This window comes from Oncorhynchus mykiss, chromosome 1 (assembly GCF_013265735.2).
Source record: "Oncorhynchus mykiss isolate Arlee chromosome 1, USDA_OmykA_1.1, whole genome shotgun sequence".
In the NCBI taxonomy this organism is placed as follows: domain Eukaryota; kingdom Metazoa; phylum Chordata; class Actinopteri; order Salmoniformes; family Salmonidae; genus Oncorhynchus; species Oncorhynchus mykiss.
Window position 1 is genome coordinate 68,152,612 of NC_048565.1, and position 19,943 is coordinate 68,172,554.

At 39.4% G+C, this 19,943-nt stretch overlaps 2 protein-coding genes across 3 annotated transcripts; both read right to left on the bottom strand.

The window, feature by feature from the left end:
* Nucleotides 1–5,288: 5,288 nt before the first annotated feature.
* Nucleotides 5,289–9,413, bottom strand: sdhaf4 (succinate dehydrogenase complex assembly factor 4). Its single transcript, XM_021609351.2, has 3 exons — nt 9,238–9,413; nt 7,469–7,582; nt 5,289–5,768 (listed from the first exon to the last, which is right to left on the bottom strand). The coding sequence occupies exons 1-3, from the start codon at nt 9,314–9,316 to the stop codon at nt 5,659–5,661; spliced, it is 303 nt and encodes a 100-aa protein (XP_021465026.1). The 5' UTR covers nt 9,317–9,413; the 3' UTR covers nt 5,289–5,658.
* An 807-nt stretch (nt 9,414–10,220) lies between these two features.
* Nucleotides 10,221–16,346, bottom strand: tlx1 (T cell leukemia homeobox 1). 2 transcript variants are annotated; one of them, XM_021609374.2, is made up of 3 exons: nt 15,583–16,346; nt 14,476–14,677; nt 10,221–13,308 (listed from the first exon to the last, which is right to left on the bottom strand). In XM_021609374.2, exons 1-3 carry the CDS (start codon nt 16,025–16,027, stop codon nt 13,098–13,100), a joined length of 858 nt encoding a protein of 285 aa, XP_021465049.1. In that variant the 5' UTR covers nt 16,028–16,346; the 3' UTR covers nt 10,221–13,097. The 2 variants fall into 2 exon arrangements, with proteins under 2 accessions (XP_021465049.1, XP_021465039.1); XM_021609364.2 differs by having other exon boundaries at nt 14,476–14,713; nt 15,583–16,027.
* Between the last annotated feature and the right edge of the window lie 3,597 nt (nt 16,347–19,943).

Genomic DNA, 19,943 nt, shown 5'->3' on the forward strand with positions numbered 1-19,943 from the left:
CTTGCTAACATCAGATAACATTCATATATTAGCCATTTCTGAGACTCACTTAGATCATTCATTTGATTATACAGCAGTAGCAATACAAGGATATAACATCTATAGAAGAGACAGCAATGCTTATGGGTGAGGTGCTGCTGTATATTATCAGAGCCATATCCCTTTTAATGCTTAGAGAAGATCGTATGTCAAGTGTTATTGAAGTGTTGTGGTTGTAGGTTCACTTGGCACATCTAAAGCCTTTTCTTTTGGTGCTAACAGTCAGTATCTAAATAATGTGTGAAATGCTTGATAGTGTATGTGATGTAAACAGAGTGGTCTACTTTCTTGGAGACTTGAATATTGACTGGTTTTCATCATGTTGTCTGCTGAAGAGGAAACTTCTCACTGTAACCAGTGCCTGTAATTTGGTTCAGGTTATTAATCAACCTACCAGGGTGTTTACAAACACTACAGGGGCAGCAGGTACCCTAGTGGTTCGAGCGTTGGACTAGTAACCGAAAGTTTGCAAAATTGAATCCCCGAGCTGACAAGGTAAAAATCTGTTGTTCTGCTCCTGAAAAAGGCAGTTAACCCACTGTTCCTAGGCCATCATTGAAAATAAGAATTTGTTCTTAACTGACTTGCCAAGTTAAATAAAGGTATATAAAACAAAATGCTACAGGAACAAGATTATCCACATGTATGGATCACATTTTTACTAATACTGTAGAACTTTGATCTAAAGCTGTATCACAATATGTGGCTATATCCAGGAAAGTCAAAGATCCAAAAGCTGGGCCTAAAATAGTGTTTAAGAGATCATACAAAAGATGTTGCTGTGACTCTTATGTGGGTGATGTAAAAAATATTTGTGTATCTGATGTGATTAATAAGGAGCATCCAGACGCAGCACTTGATGAATTTATGACATTGCTTCTTCCAATAATTGATAAACATGCACCTGTTATGAAACTGACTGTTAGAACTGTTAATGCTCCATGGATTGAGGAAAAACTGTATGGTTGAAAGAGATGGGGCAAAGGGAGTGGCTAATAAGTCTGGCTGCACATCTGACTGGCTTACTTACTGCAAATTGAGAAATTATGTGACTAAACTCAACAAAAGGAAACTGTATTATAAATCCAAGATCAATGATATAAAGAGTGATGGAAAAAAACATTACTACTTTAAATTAAATTATGGGCAGAAGGACAAATTCAACTACATCTTTCATCAAATCAGATCAGGCTTATTCATCACAAAACCATTTGATGTTGCCAATCATTTTCATGATAACTTCAGTGGCATAGTGGGCAAACTTAGGTGGGAAATGCCAACAACAAACAATGAGCCATCGTATTCATGCATAAAAAAAACTAATAATGAAAGAAAAGCATTGCAAGTTAGAATTTTGTAAAGTTAGTGTGGGAGAGGTGAAAAATTATTGTTATCGGTCAATTATGACAAACCTCCTGGAATTGACCATTTAGATGGAAAGCTACTGAGGATGGTAGCTGACTCTATAGCCCCTCCTATTTGTCATATATTTAATCTGAGCCTAGATGAAAGTCTTTGTCCTCAGGCCTGGAGGGAAGCCAAAGTAATTATGCTACCCAAAAGTGGTAAAGCTGCATTTACTGGTTCTAACAGCAAACTGTTGGAAAAAATAGTGTTTGACCAAATACAATGCTATTTCTCTGTAAACAAATTAACAGACTTTCAGCATGCTTATAGAGAATGGCACTCAACATGTTCTGCGCTGACACACATGACTGATGATTGGTTGAAAGAAATTGATAAGAAGATTGTGGGAGCTGTTAGATTTCAGTGCAGCCTTCAGTGCAGAAAAAAACTTGTGCTATGGCTTTTCAACCTTTGCCATATCGTGGATTCAGAGCTATCTAATAGAACTCAACAGGGTTTCTTTAATATAAGCTTCTCTAATGTCAAACGTGTGGTGTACTGCAGGGCAGCTCTCTTATCTTTTCTATTTTTTACCAATGACCTGACACTGGCATTAAACAAAGCATGTGTGTCCGTGTATGCTGATGATTCAACCATATACGCATCAGCAACCACAGCTAATGAAGTCACTGAAACCCTTAACAATTAGTTGCAGTCTATTTTGGAATGGGTGGACAGTATTAAACTGGTCCTGAACATCTCTAAAACTAAGAGCATTGTATTTGGTACAAATCATTGCCTAAGTTCTAGACCTCAGTTGAATCTGGTAATGAATGCTGTGGCTGTTGAACAAGTTGAGACTAAATTACTCGGTGTAACCTGTAAACTGTCATGGTCAAAACATATATACTACCATTCAAAAGTTTGGAGACACTTAGAAATGTCCTTGTTTTTAAAAGAAAAGCAATTTTTTTGTTCATTAAAATAACATCAAATTTATCAGAAATACAGTGTAGACATTGTTAATGTTGTAAATGACTAACAATAGCTGGAAACGGCAGATTTTTTATGGAATATCTACGTAGTCGTACAGAGGCCCATTATCAACAATCATCACTCCTGTGTTGCAATGGCACGTTGTGTTTATCATTTTAAAAAGCTAATTGATAATTTAAAAAACGTTTCGCAATTATGTTAGCACAGCTGTAAACTATTGTTCTGATTAAAGAAGCAATAAAACTTACTGCAGCGCAAGTTGCGCCACCAGAGACTCTGGGTTCGCGCCCAGGCTCTGTCGTAACCGGCCGCGACCGGGAGGTCCGTGGGGCGACGCACAATTGGCCTAGCGTTGCCCGGGTTAGGGAGGGTTTGGCCGGTAGGGAAATCCTTGTCTCATCGCGCACCAGCGACTCCTGTGGCGGGCTGGGCGCAGTGCGCGCTAACCAAGGTTGCCAGGTGCACGGTGTTTCCTCCGACACATTGGTGCGGCTGGCTTCCGGGTTGGATGGTGCTGTGTTATTAAGAAGCAGTGCGGCTTGGTTGGGTTGTGTATCGGAGGACGCATGACTTTCAACCTTCGTCTCTCCCGAGCCTGTACAGGAGTTGTAGCGATGAGACAAGATAGTAGCTACTAAAAAACAATTGGATACCACGAAATTGGGGAGAAAAAGGGGTAAAAATCACACACACACAAAAAAAAAAGAAGCAATAAAACTGGCCTTCTTTAGACGAGTTGAGTATCTGGAGCATCAGCATTTGTGGGTTCGATTACAGGCTCAAAATGGCCAGAAACAAATAACTTTCTTCTGAAACTCGTCAGTCTATTCTTGTTCTGAGAAATGAAGGCTATTCCATGCGAGAAATTACCAAGAAATTGAAGATCTCGTACAACGCTGTGTACTACTCCCCTCACAGAACAGAGCAAACGGGCTCTAACCAGAATAGAAAGAGGAGTGGGAGGCTCCGGTGCACAACTGAGTAAGAGGACAAGTAAATTAGTGTCTAGTTTGAGAAACAGACATCTCACAAGTCCTCAACTGGCAGCTTCATTAAATAGTACCCGCAAAACACCGGTCTCAACATCAACAGTGAAGAGGCGACTCAGGGATGCTGGCCTTCTAGGCAGAGTTGCAAAGAAAAAGCCATATCTCAGACTGGCAAATAAAAAGAAAAGATTAAGATGGGCAAAATAACAGACACTGGACAGAGGAACTCTGCCTAGAAGGCCAGCATCCCGGAGTCGCCTCTTCACTGTTGACGGTGAGACTGGTGTTTTGCGGGTACTATTTAATGAAGCTGCCAGTTGAGGACTTGTGAGGCGTCCGCCAACCATTCCACACATACTTACCCCACCAGACATGCCACAAGGGGTCTTTTCACAGTCCCCAAATCCAGAGAAAGTGAAAGAGAAATTCAAGAAAGTGGACAGTATTACATAGAGCCATTATTGCATGGAACTCCATTCCATCTCATATTGCTCAAATGAACTGTAAACTTGCTTTCAAAAAACAGATAAAGCAACACATCACGGCACAGCGCCTCTCTCCCGTCTGACCTAGATAGTTTGTGTATGTATTGATATGTAGGCTACGTGTGAAGTAGTTGTATCCTTGAGCTGTTCTGTATTATGCCATGTTTCATGTTTTGTGTGGACACCAGGAAGAGTAGCTGCTGCTTTTGCAACAGCTAATGGGGATCCTAATAAAATACCAAAAATACCAACAATTTAAATACATTCATTAGGTCCTAACTGGGAAAACAGATATGCATCTGTTGGTCACAGATACCTTAACAAAAGGTAGGGGCTTGGATCAGAAAACCAGTCAGTATCTGGTGTGACCACCATTTGCGACACATCTCCTTCACATAGAGTTGATCAGGCTGTTGATTGTGGCCTGTGGAATGTTGTCCCACTCCTCTTCAATGGCTGTGAAAAGTTGCTGGATATTGGGAACTGGAACACGCTGTGTACACATAGATCCAGAGCATTCCAAACGTGCTCAATGGGTGACATGTCTGGTGAGTATGCAGGCCAAGAACTGGGACATTTTCAGCTTCTAGGAATTATCCTTGCGACATGTGGCCGTGCATTACCCTACTGGAACGTGAGATGATGGTGGCAGATGAATGGCACGACAGTGGGCCTCAGGATCTCAGTCACGGCATCACTGTGCATTCAAATAGCCATTGATAAAATGTCCACCAATGGGGTGCTCTGTTCACAACGTTGACATCAGCAAATTGGTCGCCATACGACGCCATAATTGGTCATTGGTCTGCGGTTGTGAGGCTTGTTGGACATACTGCCAAATTCTCAAAAACGACGGAGGCAGCTTATGACAGAGAAATTAACATTCAATTCTCTGGCAACAGCTCTGGTGAACATTCCTGAAGTCATCATGCTAATTGCACAGCATTGTGTTGTGTGACAAAACTGCACATTTTAGAGTGGCCTTTTGTCCCCAGCACAAGGTGCAGCTGTGTAATGATCATGCTGTTTAATGAGCTTCTTGATATGCCACACCTGTCAGGTGGATGGATTATCTTGGCAAAGGAAAAATGCTCACTAACAGGGATGTAAACAAATTAGTCCACAAAATGAGAGAAATAAGCTTTTTGTGCATATGGAACATTTCTGGGATCTTTTATTTCAGCTCATGAAACGAACTCTTTACATGTTGCGTTTATATTTTGGTTCAGTGGATGTTACAGGACGTCCCAGACAACAAGATGTAGAAGAGCCGGTTAGGTTTCTGCCTGTTGAGTGTTGGTGAGCAGGAGTGGTTCTGTATAGTACATTTAGAATAAAATCGATAAACAACCGAGAGCCAGGTATGATAAAGGTAGTGGAGTGACGAGACATGGGCTAATGTAGAAATACTGACGATCAGAGAGACATCAGGCATTGTAGATATCTCTTTAATATCATGAGCGTACACCAAAAACATGCCACGGTATTTTCCAGAAATGTTTTATTTTATTCACAAAATTCTAATTTCTGTACAGGAAGCAATAACCATGACAAGCATTCACAACGTCATCATCATACATTTCAACAAAGGAACACAATATAAAGAGAGACTGTTTTTCAAATTCATACACATGGAGTCTGTTGAACAGTCATCAAATTGTGTCGTTCAGGGGGAAATAATTAAGTCTGATTCTGTATGGTGGACCATTCCTGGTCTCTTGCACGACAGTCCATAGATATAGATACATAATTTATAGCTAAGGTATGTCCACATCGCATGTGTAATATACCAGGTATGGAAACTAGAAGTCGACACAGCGGCCCTTCCTCTCCCAGTCCCCGTAGCGCGTGGGCTCTGGGCCCCGGGGCCCCCCCTGCTCCTTTGTGGCTGGGTTCACATCATCAGGGAACTCTGGAAAATCAATGGGGAATAATTACAGTGTGAAAGGCAATGGCGCATCCTAGAAGGTACAGTTGAAGTCAGATGTTTACATACACTTAGGTTGGAGTCATTAAAACTTGTTTTTCAACCACTCCGCAAATTCCTTGTTAACAAACTATAGTTTTGGCAAGTCGGTTAGGACATCTACTTTGTGCATGACAAGTAATTTTTCCAACAATTGTTTACAGACAGATTATTTCACTGTATCACAATTTCAGTGGGTCAGAAGTTTACATACACTAAGTTGACTGTACCTTCAAACAGCTTGGAAAATTCCAGAAAATTATGTCATGGCTTTAGAAGCTTCTGATAGGCTAATTGATGTCATTTGAGTCAGTTGGAGGTGTACCTGTGGATGTATTTCAAGGCATACCTTCAAACTCAGTGCCTCTTTCCTTGATATCATGGGAAAATCAAAAGAAATCAGCCAAGACCTCAGAAAGAAAATTGTAGACCTTCACAAGTCTGGTTCATCCTTGGAAGCAATTTCCAAATGCCTGAAGGTACCACGTTCATCTGTACAAACAATAGTATGCAAGTATAAACACCATGGGACCACGCAGCCGTCATACCGCTCAGGAAGGAGGCGCGTTGTCTCCTAGAGATGAACGTACTTTGGTGCGAAAAGTACAAATCAATCCCAGAACCACAGCAAAGGACCTTGTGAAGATGCTGGAGGAAACAGGTACAAAAGTATCTATATCCACAGTAAAACGAGTCCTATATCGACATAACCTGAAAGGCTGCTCAGCAAGGAAGAAGCCACTGCTCAAAAACTGCCATAAAAAAGCCAGACTACAGTTTGCAACTGCACATGGGGACAAAGATCATACTTTTTGGAGAAATGTCCTCTGGTCTGATGAAACAAAAATAGAACTGTTTGGCCATAATGACCATCGTTATGTTTGGAGGAAAAAGGGAGAGGCTTGCAAGCCGAAGAACACCATCTCAACCATGACGCACGGAAGTGGCAGCATCATGTTGTGGGGGTGCTTTGCTGCAGGAGTGACTGGTGCACTTCACAAAATAGATGGCTTCCTGAGGAAGGAAAACTATGTGGATATATTGAAGCAACATCTCAACACATCAGTCAAGATGTTAAAGCTTGGTCGCAAATGGGTCTTCAAATGGCCAATGACCCCAAGCATACTTCCAAAGTTGTGGCAAAATGGCTTAAGGACAACAAAGTCAAGTTATTGGACTGGACAACACAAAGCCCTGACCTCAATCATATAGAACATTTATGTGCAGAACTGAAAAAGTGTGTGCCAGCAAGGAGGCCTACAAACCTGACTCAGTTACACCAGCTCTGTCAGGAGGAATGGGCCAAAATTCACCCAACTTATTGTGGGAAGCTTGTGGAAGGCTACCCGAAACGTTTGACCCAAGTTAAACAATTTAAAGGCAATGCTACCAAATACTAATTGAGTGTATGTAAACTTCTGACCCACTGGGAATGCGATGAAAGAAATAAAAGCTGAAATAAATTATTCTCTACTATTATTCTGACATTTCACATTCTTAAAATAAAATGGTGATCCTAACTGAACTAGACAGGGAATTTGTACTAGCATTAAATGTCAGGAATTGTGAAAAACTGAGTTTAAATGTATTTGGCTAAGGTGTATGTAAACTTCCGACTTCAACATAGTGAAAATAGTTTGTCCTACTTTCAAGGGGATCCTTGGTCTTCTCATCATTCATGTCGAAGCGGCCCTGGGGGGTTTTGGCCTTGCGCAGTGGCTCCTTGTCCTTCACTGCTCCACTGGCTGTCCGCAAGTATCCTTTACACAAGAGAGCCACATCACATCTGATGCATTAGGTCATTCCACCTCAAAAAGCACAAGAAAAGGGATTAACACCCACCATGTCAGATTGTTCTGAAATCGTTTCTGTAGTTAGTAACAGATATGATTAGCATTCCTGAAACATTATTTTGTTGACATATAATTTGATCTGTGAGAAAATAAACTAATTGATGACACTCAAGTTGGCCATTTTAATTGATAGGATTCAGACGTTCAATAAATAAATGGTCCAAATAAGATGTTCGGTACTACATTTATTGAATATTATCTCAATCCTATAAAATGAAAATAGACAATTTGGGTGCACTCAATTAGCTTAATTTCTCCAAGATAAAATTAAATTTCAACAAAATAATGTTTCAGGAATGCCAATCGTATCGGTTTCTATTCACAGAAACAATCTCAGAACAATCTGAGTTGGTGGGTGTCATTGCTTGCTGAAATTACATTGAAAAACTAACAACTTCATACCTAACCTAGATGATTATGTGTTGACATTTTGACATATCAACACAAAATGATTGGTAGCTTGAGAAGGGTATCAATATCTTGGTAATTTGTAAACAAATTATGTATATGTGACAATGTAGAATCCATAGTTTTGGTCTCTGTTTCCCAGGGTACCCTTTTTTATTTATGTATTTATTTGCAAAAACAACACAACAACAATAACTCATTTAAACAAATGGACAATCCAGGGTACATCACAATACTACCAGACACAGTTTGATTTAACAAGGCATAATTGGGGGATTAATGTGCATGTGGGAAGCGGGAAACTGAACAGTGGTACATCCGACATGATCGTGTTCAAATCCTCTCTGAATGTCCCACTCCCAGGGTACCCTAATTAGTGGAGAACATGTGAAGTGTATAAAAGTACTTAGATCTGTTCAGGTGGAGTAGTGTAGAGACTGTGGCATCTTTGCTGAGCTGTACTTGTTTGAGAACCATTTGAGGATCATACGGAATGTTTACAGTGTGGTTGAATTTGTTCAGAAAGTATGTGTTGAGTTTCTCTATCCGTGTTTAGGTTTGGCAGTATTCAACATTTTTTTTATTTTTTTTTTAAAGATGCACTCTCAAACTATTGTATAATTTCAGGCAGTAGTTTTGAAAGTGGTGCTAACGAGCCAAAACGAACCATACCGCAATTGAGAATCGATTCCCGTTTAGATGGAGTATTTGGCTGTCTGAGCCAATTCGCTTCTAAACAGAAAATGTAAGGTCCTAGGAATATAAGGGAGTAACGTTAGGCTCCTTTCGTCCATTATTGGGCTAGCTTATGCCCCACCTGAAAATGCAACGGAATGCATTTGCTCCATTGTTTACATTTTTTAGGGATAGGAACATCAACCTAAGCTCATCCTTGAGCTTTACCTCAACTGTCACCACAGGTATCCCTGAGTTGATTTCTTTCATTCTCATGTGTACTTTCCTTATTTATCGTGTGTAGTATTTACTGCATTGTTGAGGAACAGCTTGCAAGTACATTTCACTGTACTGTTTACACCTGCACGTGACAAATAAAAGTTGATTTTAAGTTGTTTACCTTGCTAACGGTAACTATAGCCATCATGTGCACGCTAAGCCTTGAGAAGCAACACTCTTCTTCGAGTTAATACACGCACCTGTAAAAGCAGATTCCACGAATAACCCTTGGGTCACAAGACGTTTCGATGCAGAAGCGCAGACGCTTAGTAGAGACATGTTGATTGCCGTTTGATACACTCACTCGTTCAGAAAGATGGTTAAACAGTCATTTACCAAATGTTCTGGTGTTTTGGCAAGCTTTAATGACGTATGAAAAGTCATCATCTTGCGACAAAATCTAACTTGTAGTAACTACGTATGGTCACCAGGGCGAGCTAAAGTACAGGGTTTGGGTCAATCAGATGCAGCCGAGTAGCCATCACAACACAAACTACCACCACCGGTAAGTCCCTGTGGAAGTGCTTTCATCATAATGTCTTCTAGATGCAGAACGTGAGATAATATCATCATGGAGGGATAGTTATCAATGTATGTGGGAAAGTTCACGGGTCTATCATTCTCCTCAAAAAGTGTATACATGTGTACATGTGTGATAAAGTGTATTTTGGTTGACATGACCATTTGTCACATGCACAGGTTGAAAGAACCGAACAATTTGTAATAAAAAAATAAAAAAAGATTTTTCATGGGTTAATCTCAGTCTCTCCCTTTCCTTGGATAATTTAGCACACAAAAAATATATAGTGTGAAAGAAGTATGGTATAACCTAATCAATCCACCGATCAGAGTTGATATTGGATCGGGCGGCAGGTAACCTAGTGGTTAGTGCATTGGACTAGTAACCGAAAGGTTGCTAGCTCGAATCCGCCGAGCTGACAAGGTAAGAATCTGTTGTTCTACCCCTGAACAAGGAAGTTAACCCACTGTTCCCAAGCCGTCATTGTAAATAACTTAACTGACTTGACTTGCCTAGTTAAATAAATAGGTTGAGATGAGAAAATACCTTGTTAAAAATTGGGATACAGCAGCTATGATTTTCATTTGTGGACATGGTTTTGTCTCATCTAATATGTTAAACAAGGGAACTAATGGATTAGAAGAGCCAAATATTTATCAAATACAAAAGCATGAATCATTTAATAAAAAAAATGTAACATACAAATTGCCATATTCTGTTCAAGAATATGATTAAACAATGATTGCAGAATAAAGTCTGCAATAGACAATTGATTTTTGCATGCAGTTCAAAATGAGAAAAAAAAAACTCGGTCCATTCATACATTTCAAATTCAGAGACATAGACTACACAATGGCTTTGAATGGTACAGTGATTCGTATGTGTGTAAAGCCAAGAATAGATTATACTGTAGCTAATTTGAGTCATACAATCATTTTTATATAGCAATAGGATTCATTGCAAATTAATTGTAGCAATGAAGGACATGACAGAGATCGGTTAATTGATAATTATGTTTCAACTTCTTATTGATGATGTTAAGAATATACTGCTTTATTTTCCTGGTGGTGAATGAAAAATGCATGGGCTTCTGTGACTTACTGTGGCAGAATCATACATTACTGCTATAAACAGGATACTAAGCTGTAAGTCCTCGTTAATGCTAATTTGGAGATTGTGTAGTTATGAATGCATTGCAGCATTACAGATCATAAGGAAGCAAAGCGCAGTGAGATCAAACGTAGAACATGTTTGTGGAAATGAACACATTTCATACGGTACAAAAGAGGGTGCCGAATAATAGCAGTAGCACAAGAACTGAACATTATTTGTGGCTGTGTCAAGATATACGAATGTTGTTAGATTGTGGATTTGCAACTGAATTGTGGCAGACAAAACAAACAGTAAACGCTCACTTGGTAGAAATACAATAACATATTACTTCAGTAATGAAATGCATGCAAGGAACTGTATTTGATGACATAAAACAAGCCTAAATAATTGTAATTTAATGAAGCCATAAATAAAGAATACGGATCAAACTAAAACTGAAAAGGCTGAGGACAACGAACAAAATGGAAGGTGTTATGCTTGCTTACATATTAAGCTCTCAATCTGCCGCTCACTGCACTTGTCCACTTCTTTTACATTTTCAGCCATTTTTACCACCTTTTTTCATTGAGGGCTTTGAAAAAAACTGAAAGCCATCATGCCTGCTCGGTTTAAGAATTTCAGGAGTTTGGGGAAAGCCACTTAAGTGACGCTGCAGTGCTGATATTTCCGAGTAGATGAGGCAATTCTACCCTACATTCCTTTTTGACCATGGGGAGAGGCCCTGGACTAACTCACAAACACACTGTCCTACAGCTGGATACGATCAACACACACATACACACACTTTACAGTTGCAATGAATGTTAACTAACACACAAAATACACAGCTGCATATTCCAAAATGTAGACATTCATCATGATCATGCAACCAGTATCAATCACTTGCTGGAAACACCCATTATAAAGGTCTGGTATTGACTAATAGAGGGCAGGTATATCAGGGATGGATCCTATAGTCAAAGAGGGCTTTGGCCATCAGTTGTCCCATACACAGCAATGTAGTTCACTCCATGTACTCCATGAAGCATGATCATTGGTTTAAAACAAAATATGACAAATACACAAAGTACAACTGTATTAATTATTTTAAAATATATTTCATATGGCCTTATAATTCTAGCCTTTCATTATACGTATAAATGGATCAACATAACTGAAATTATTATAGGATTATAGAGTACAAGAAAGTTGAACAAATAACACCTTATGTTACAGTCATAATTCAGCTGTTTACCTGGTATTTATTAAGAAATTACATTATGCAGTAACAATGGATAGGCTACTTAACGAAAAAACAATACATTTACACTTCAACAAATTCAAAGCCATGTTCATATTGCTAACATTGTGCTTGTTTGAAAGACAAAGACAACAAATAATATTGTATAATGATCAGGCAACTGTATAACCCAATTTCTGCAAATACCAGGTAAATAGTGGAGTGCAATAAAGTATAATCCAAATTAGTAAGTGCTTGTGTAATGTGGTAAGAGGTCAAAGATCATGAATAATTTATAACAGAAACTTGATGAGGTGGTACATTTGAACCTTTTGCCACTGATTCTTCCCTTGCAAAGAGGTAAAGGGGTTGCATAACTGCTAAAAGCGATTCATAACCATCGCTGTCAATATAAACGGTTGATATAAACATCACTGTTATGAGACACAGGCAGGCTAGTGAATCTATACCAGCAAATTCATATTTTTGAAACCAATACATTTTTCTTGAATTAGGCCTATTCCTCAAATGATCAGGTATGAATGAATATGTCAAAGTTTTCCTCTAGGAGAAAAGTGCTAAAAGAAGTGCTCACTTATTTGAATCTAGCTATAGTCTTAGTTCATAGTTAGAACTGGACTATATTTGATTGAAAAATTACAATTAATACAACTGCTAAAAATGTTATCACCTGAAAGCAGGAAGATAAGGTGAACTATTGCACAGTCCTCTAAAAGCATGTTGCTAATGGACTCGTGCATGGCTGCAGGAAGATTTTTCCGGGTGGGGGTGCTGAGAAAGAAAACATATCCCCGCATTAACGAGTATTTTTCTCCACTCATACAGGAGTCATTAAGGTCCAGTGCACTAATTTGGTGATTTATATATATTGTTGATTTTATATATATATATATATATATATATATATATATATATATATATATATATATATATATATATATATATATATACATATGTATGTGTATGTATGTATATGTGTATTTAATTATGATTTATCAACACCCCTACTTCCGGTGGCTATGAGCTCCTTGTTCACTCCATGCTTTCAACCTAAACCTTTTTTGAGGCAGTCAGATAAATCCAGGTCCTCTTGAGTCATATTTTTCAAGTTGATGATCTTAAAAAGTTGTTCGCTATGACTCCACTCACTTTCAAAAAGAAGAGAAAATAAATGCGGTCAGAGTTTGTTATTCGCAGGCGGACACGCTGCTGATTTTGGCGGTGTTCTCAGTCCATGGCTGGAGGTTCTGAAGCGCGAACAGGGAGCTGTTATGCAGGCAGAGCGGGTCCGGGTTTGCCGGTTGGTTTATCGTTTTCTGAAAAGCCTCCTGTTGGAGTTGCATGAGGATCCGGTTGGCCTGCTGTCGCTCTGCTTCTCTCTCCTCAGCTGTCTGCCGCCTGGAACACCGGAGACACAAGAGAGACACCGAGGAATCAGTGGGAAATTCTATCCAAAATAGGCTGCGTCATTATAGATCTTAACAAGCCTATGCACATTACATTTTGATACAAAGTGAATGTCTTCTGGATTAATTTAAACACGTTTATCAAGTATGATTATAGACTATAACAAATTGCTAGACAACATTTGCCTAATGTAGGCTAAATTGCTTGGCTAAGCATTATTAACCGATAGGCTAAAAGCTGATGTCCAAATGCAAATTTCCCACAAATAGTATGACATTTTCACAGCCAGTTTATGTGAAAATAAATAACGTTTTGTCAATTCATTTAGTCTTCCTCTGATGTGGCATAAATGTTTCTTCAAAATGTTCTGTTATGTTCTCTCATTGACTTCATACTTACTCTTAGGCCTATATACATAATATTTGTATTCCTTGATTGTATATATTTTCTTTTTCAAAAATCCAATCTTCAGAGATGTATTTAACTTCTTCAGTAGATAGGCCAAGGAAAATATCCTCTATCTCAATGCGTAAAATTTGTGGCCAAACAGGCCTTCTACATTTATGCACGATATGTTTAATCTGAAAATAGCTTTAAATAATTTTTTTTTTTTAAATGACTGAAATGACATTATTTCGTAAGATTAAAGAAGCGTTTCACTTTAAAAGAGTAGACATGTGAGGGAAATCATTATCCTGTAGGTTAGGATAGGATATAGGATGTAGTTAAGTTGCCACTGAATTTTACTTTCATTTTAAACCACTCATTATATGAATCACCATAGTTTCCTTGACTGTTGCAAGACAATATTAATTCAATGAATTGCAAAGGTTTGCAATCGAAAACATCAATAAAAAATACAATTGACCACCTGGAGTAGACTGTAAAAGGTTCATTTGAAGCAGGGAGATTGGATTTTTGTATATAGTTTTAACAAATGCACACAATTATTTATCCCATATTCAAGACCGAGTACGTTCAATCTATCCGTCTCCCAATCTCTTTTTGGTGGGTTTATAAAGCCTTCTTGGAGTGTAAATAAATAGCTCATGTTATACATAAAAGCATCAACTTAGCTAAAACACACACACAAACAAATCATGGAGAGGACACTTTATACCTTAAATATAATCTACAAATTATCATCAGTAATCTCACCTCCATTTTGTTCTTCTGTTCTGGAACCATGTTTTGACTTGTGCGTCAGTCATCTTGAGGGCCTTGGCCAAAGCCGCTCGCTCTGCGGAAGCCAGGTACTTCTGTCGGTGAAAGCGTTTCTCCAGCTCGCAGATCTGCAGGCGTGTAAAAGACGTCCGGGGCTTTTTCTTCTTGGGGGGCGTCCGGTTCTGGTACGGGTGACCTACACGACGTGTTACAGTGAGGGGTGAGAGCGCCACTGGATTGGGAGACGGATAGATAAGGGCGAAAGCATGCAGCAAAATCAGCAAAATAGCAACAACAGAGCAGCGAAGCAAGTCCATGCAACGTCAGACAGAGAGAGGGAGATTGCAGGTTTAAAATAAAGAACTGCAATTCAAATGCTAGGCTAAACCAAACATCCCGTTGTTAATAATGCACTCTGATACAGCCCTGGATGAAATAGCATATTGATTAGGCACCCACTGTTCTGTCCAAAAACAAGATGATGCAGGTGGGAGGAAAACACTTGATGTTACGTTTATACCACACAGATTCTGGCAGATGCATTATCCAGCTATTGGGCTGCAGAAACATTTAGTGTATAAAACGACAACATACAATTAAAAAGCCCCAAATACTATAGCCTAGTTATCGTTAAGTGAACTTTTAAAATGTCAGATTAAATGTTCCTTTTAAATCACCGAGAGATGAAAAACAAGGATGGGGATGTGTTGGGCTAACATGCAGATGTGTTGGGCTATATTTTGATTATCTTTAAATCAACGTTGATTGTAGGTGCTTCTTGTGAGATATATATATATAGACTAGTAAAATAAGTCAAATGCATAGGTGTTTATCAACTAAAATGGTATAATGAAATTACACAGCGTGTTAAGAAGGAGCCGTAGTAGACAGCAGTAGACTGATTTATTATCGATTATTTTCTAAGCTGAGTGCATCAGAAGACAACAACTAAGCCTAAGTGCATTCAATGACCCTTTCCATCAGAAACAAATTGCACGATCGTGATTTTCTCATGACAAACATGGCAACACACGCGCAAACACACGCGCACACACACACACACACACACAACATTGTATGTGCTTTATAGAGATGGTCTACCGGTGAACCTGTCTTTGGTGTATCTTCTGTTACTCTCCATCCAGGGGAATGTAAATCCCGTCAGGTTGTTAATCGAGCCTGGCATCGTGGACATGCCGTAGGGGATGGACGAGTGTCCACTGTTCAGAGGCCGGTGCGCGGGCACACGGATGACTCCAGCTGCGTTAACGTTATTCCCACTGACGTTCATCCCCATGTTCATGTTATAGGTGCCGCTCAGATTGGCGACCCCACATGCGTTACCGTTATATCCAGAGTTGTCGCCGGTGAAGTTACTGGTCATGGTGTTGTAGGCGGTGCTGACGACGCAGCCGAGGCCATAGTCCGGCTCGGGCATCCGATCGCCGAGCATGCAGCTTTGGTCCACATTGTTAAGGATTTGGTCGATCCCGAAGCTGATGGGCTCCGCGTGAATGTGCTGGAGATGCGCTCCAATATGATCCATGGCCCCCGCGAGCCCCCCGCGAGGTACAGAGGTGCTCCACGCAGCGCGCCTTATCTTGGTCCTTTAAAACGTCTTCAGCTCTCGCTCCAGTCGTTATCTAATACGTGTGTGTGTGGGTGTGTGTGCGTGTGTGTGCGTGTTTGTGAGAGTGTAAGTGTGTGAGAGTGAGGCTATACTAAAAGCGATTGTCTGTTTTTTTCGTCTTCCCTTTTGGCTCGGGCAGCCTTGCCGACTGGAGTGGAGCATCAATCAAAATGCCAAATAGGCAGCACGAGATTAAGCCCCATTTTTAGGCCTCGAGACTCAATTGGCTGGAGACACCACCGCGAGGCCACAAGCTCATTCAGTGAAAGCTGAGCGGAGGGTCGCATGATCCTCTGGACTTGTGGCAAACATCATAAACACCAGGCGGAGTCTTGTGAAAGTAGGCAATGTTTATATTCTGTATTTTATTAATTTCACCTCATGGCACATTTTTAGAACATCAATAACAAAAACTGTTTTACGTAACACACACTAACCTAATGTCAATAGGTGCGTGGTCAGATCCGAGCAAGCAGTGAAAGTGTTTAAAATGGCCTAATAAATGCGGAGGAAAGTGTCTTCTTCCATCCCTCGTAGGCCTCTGTGTTCAACTTATTTCAGGTAGGCCTAATCAAATGTCTCCATTTGACAGTGTTTCTTGGAAACACAATTGAACTGGAGAAAAATCTACGTGCTCGAGCAAATGATCTTAATCAAAGTGGATTCACAATGCCTTCAGAAAGTCAAAGTGGATTCACAATGCCTTCAGAAAGTCAAAGTGGAAGAAACATTTGTAAAACATGTATGTATCTTGTTTAGATAGCCTAAGTATTCAACCATCTGAGTCAATGCATGTTAAAATCACCTTTAGCAGGGATTAAACTGTGAGTCTTTCTGGATAAATCTCTAAGAGCTTTGCACACCTGGATTGTACAATATTTGCACATGATTGTTTTTAAAATTCTTCAAGCTCTGTCAAGTTGGTTGTTAATCATTGCTAGGCAGCCATTTTCAAGTCGTGCCATAGATTTTCCAAACGATTTAAGTCAAAACTGTAACTAGGCCACTCAGGAACATTCAATGTTGTCTTCGTAAGCAAATCCAGTGTATATTTGGCCTTGTGTTTTGCGTTATTGTCCTGCTGAAAGGTGAATTTGTCTCCCAGTGTCTGTTGGAAAGCAGACTGAACCAGGTTTTCTTCTGCCTGTGCAGAGAAAATGTTATTTTTTATCCTAAAAAACTCCCCAGTCCTTGCCAATGTAACAGTATTTGTTTCCGTCCCTCTCCTCGCCCCTACCTGGGCTCGAACCAGCTACCCTCGAAGCATCGTTACCCATCACAAAAGCCACGGCAATTGCAGAGCAAGGGGAACAACTACTTCAAGGTCTCAGAGCGAGTGACGTCACTGATTGAAACGCTATTAGCGCCACCACCGCTAACTAGCTAGCCATTTCACAGCGGTGACAAGCATACCCATGACGTGATGGAGCCACCACCATGCTTAAAAATATGAAGAGTGGTACTCAGTGGTGAGTTGCCCTAAACATAAGGTTTTGTATTCAGGACATAAAGTTAATTTCTTTGGCACATTTTTTGCAGTTTTACTTTAGTGCCTTGTTGCAAACAGGGTGCATGTTTTGGAATATTTTTTATTCTGTACAGGTTTCCTTGATTTCACTCTGTCATTTAGGTTAGTATTGTGCACTAACTACAATGTTTTTGATCCATCCTTAGTTTTCCTCTATCACAGCCATTAAATGCTGTAACTGTTTTAAAGTCACAATTGGCCTCATGGTGAAATCCCTGAGCCGTTTCCTTACCCTCTAGAAACTGAGTTAGGAAGGATGCCTGTGTCTTTGTAGTGACTGGGTGTATTTATGCACCATCCAAAGTCTAATTAATAACTTCACCATGCTCAAAGGGATATTCAATCTCTTTTTTTTTTACCCGTCTATAGGTGCCCTTCTTTGCGAGGCATTGGAAAACCTCCCTGGTCTTTGTGGTTGAATCTGTGTTTGAAATGTACTGCTCGACTGAGGGACCTTACAGATAATTGTATTGGGTACAGAGATGATGTGGTCATTAAAAAATGCAACGTATTATTAGATTTGTTAAGCAAATGTGTACTCTTGAACTTATTTATGCTTGCCATAACAAAGGGGTTGGAATAGTTCTTGACTCAAGACATTTCAGCTTTTCATTTTAAATTAATTTGAACCTGCAACCTTTCGGTTACTAGTCCAACGCTCTAACCACTAGGCTACCCTGTCGCCCCAAATGATGGGGTAATGTGTGTAGGCCAGTGACACAAAATCTCAATTGAATATATTTGAAATTCAGGCTTTAACACAACAACATGTGGAAACAGTCAAAGGGTGTGAATACTTCCTGAAGACAGTGTAAACGAAACACCCCAAACTTCGATTTTATGCCCAATAAAACTCCATTGGTTATAGTTGATTTAAAACATCAGCAAAATGTTAACTTTGTCAACACGAATAAAGTAAATCGATTAATACTAAGCCTTTGGATAACTGCATATCATAATGAATGATTAATCGACCTGCAATGTGCTCATCTTTTAATATATAACGCATATTACTGATAGGCCTATATGTCCATGCGTAATTCCAATTGAATTATGGACTCATCTCTCGATTGTACATTTCTTAGTAGCCTAGCCTATTAATTAATTAAAATCAAATAGTTCCAAGCAGATCCATGCCCTATACAGCCGGTCCTGTGAGGGGGAGTTTATTAGGCTTTCAAAAAGTGAGCTCAAATAGACCAATTAATGATAAGCATATCAGCTGCACAACTCCTATAATGAGCTCCTTCATCGTAATAGGCTTGATATTTAATGTCCCACGATATAATTTATTTAGGGCTATGTTCGTATAGTGGCATCACTACAAAACGTTTTTTTTTTTAAAGTTAGCCATTGACTGGCTGTGCATGTGTCAAGACTTTATTTTCAGAAATATTAATGTTATGGACACACGCCTGGCATGTAGGCATATGCCTCTCAAATATTTCGTGAAATGAAGTTAAGCGAAAGAGTATAAACCATTGGACTACAAACTCGTTATTTTTAATGCAACCTATTTATCCATTGTCTTATTCAGTCCAGCCTAATGGACGTCATTAATGATCAATGGCTTGGTATTATGTAGGCTATACTATAATATTCAAGTTTAAATGAATAAATATTGGCTACCTGTATCATATCTAAATAAAAGCTAAATAAATTATCAAAGCCCGTTTTTTTATGCGTTTTTAATTTATATACCCAATTCATTTAATAATTTCAACAGACACAAATGCTAACTTCAAAACAATTACATGAAAATGAAACCATATGGGTCATTGTTTTTCTCTCCTCTCGAAATCTTCAGGGATGTGATTATTTAACAGAGTGCATTAAAGTATTAATATTTGATATGGGTTTCCAGATTCTCACTGGCCAATTGACCGAAATTAAAGTTTAATAGCTCGCGGGGCTCCCACTTGTGTGGTATAGGCTACTAACCAACTCGTTAAAATCTGGATTAATAACGATCTTTGCAGACTACTAATGCAGTCACGGAGGACTGCAAGCTTTTTTTGTTATATTTATAAATATATATATATATATATATAATTTCCGGTAACACAGACAAGAGAGAACATGGACAAAATACACACTATAAAACCCCCAGCCATCCCCATTCTCCACCCACACACGATATATGTTTTTTCACGAACAGTAAGGTCATTGAGAAATGTAGTTGGTCAAAAGGATTCTATGTCGACAAAGACATAGAATCCAGATTCCAGAATGAGGACACCTCTGGGCATTCCCAAACCATATGCAAAAAAAGAGCCTTGGGCACCATGGAAGCAGAGCAAACAA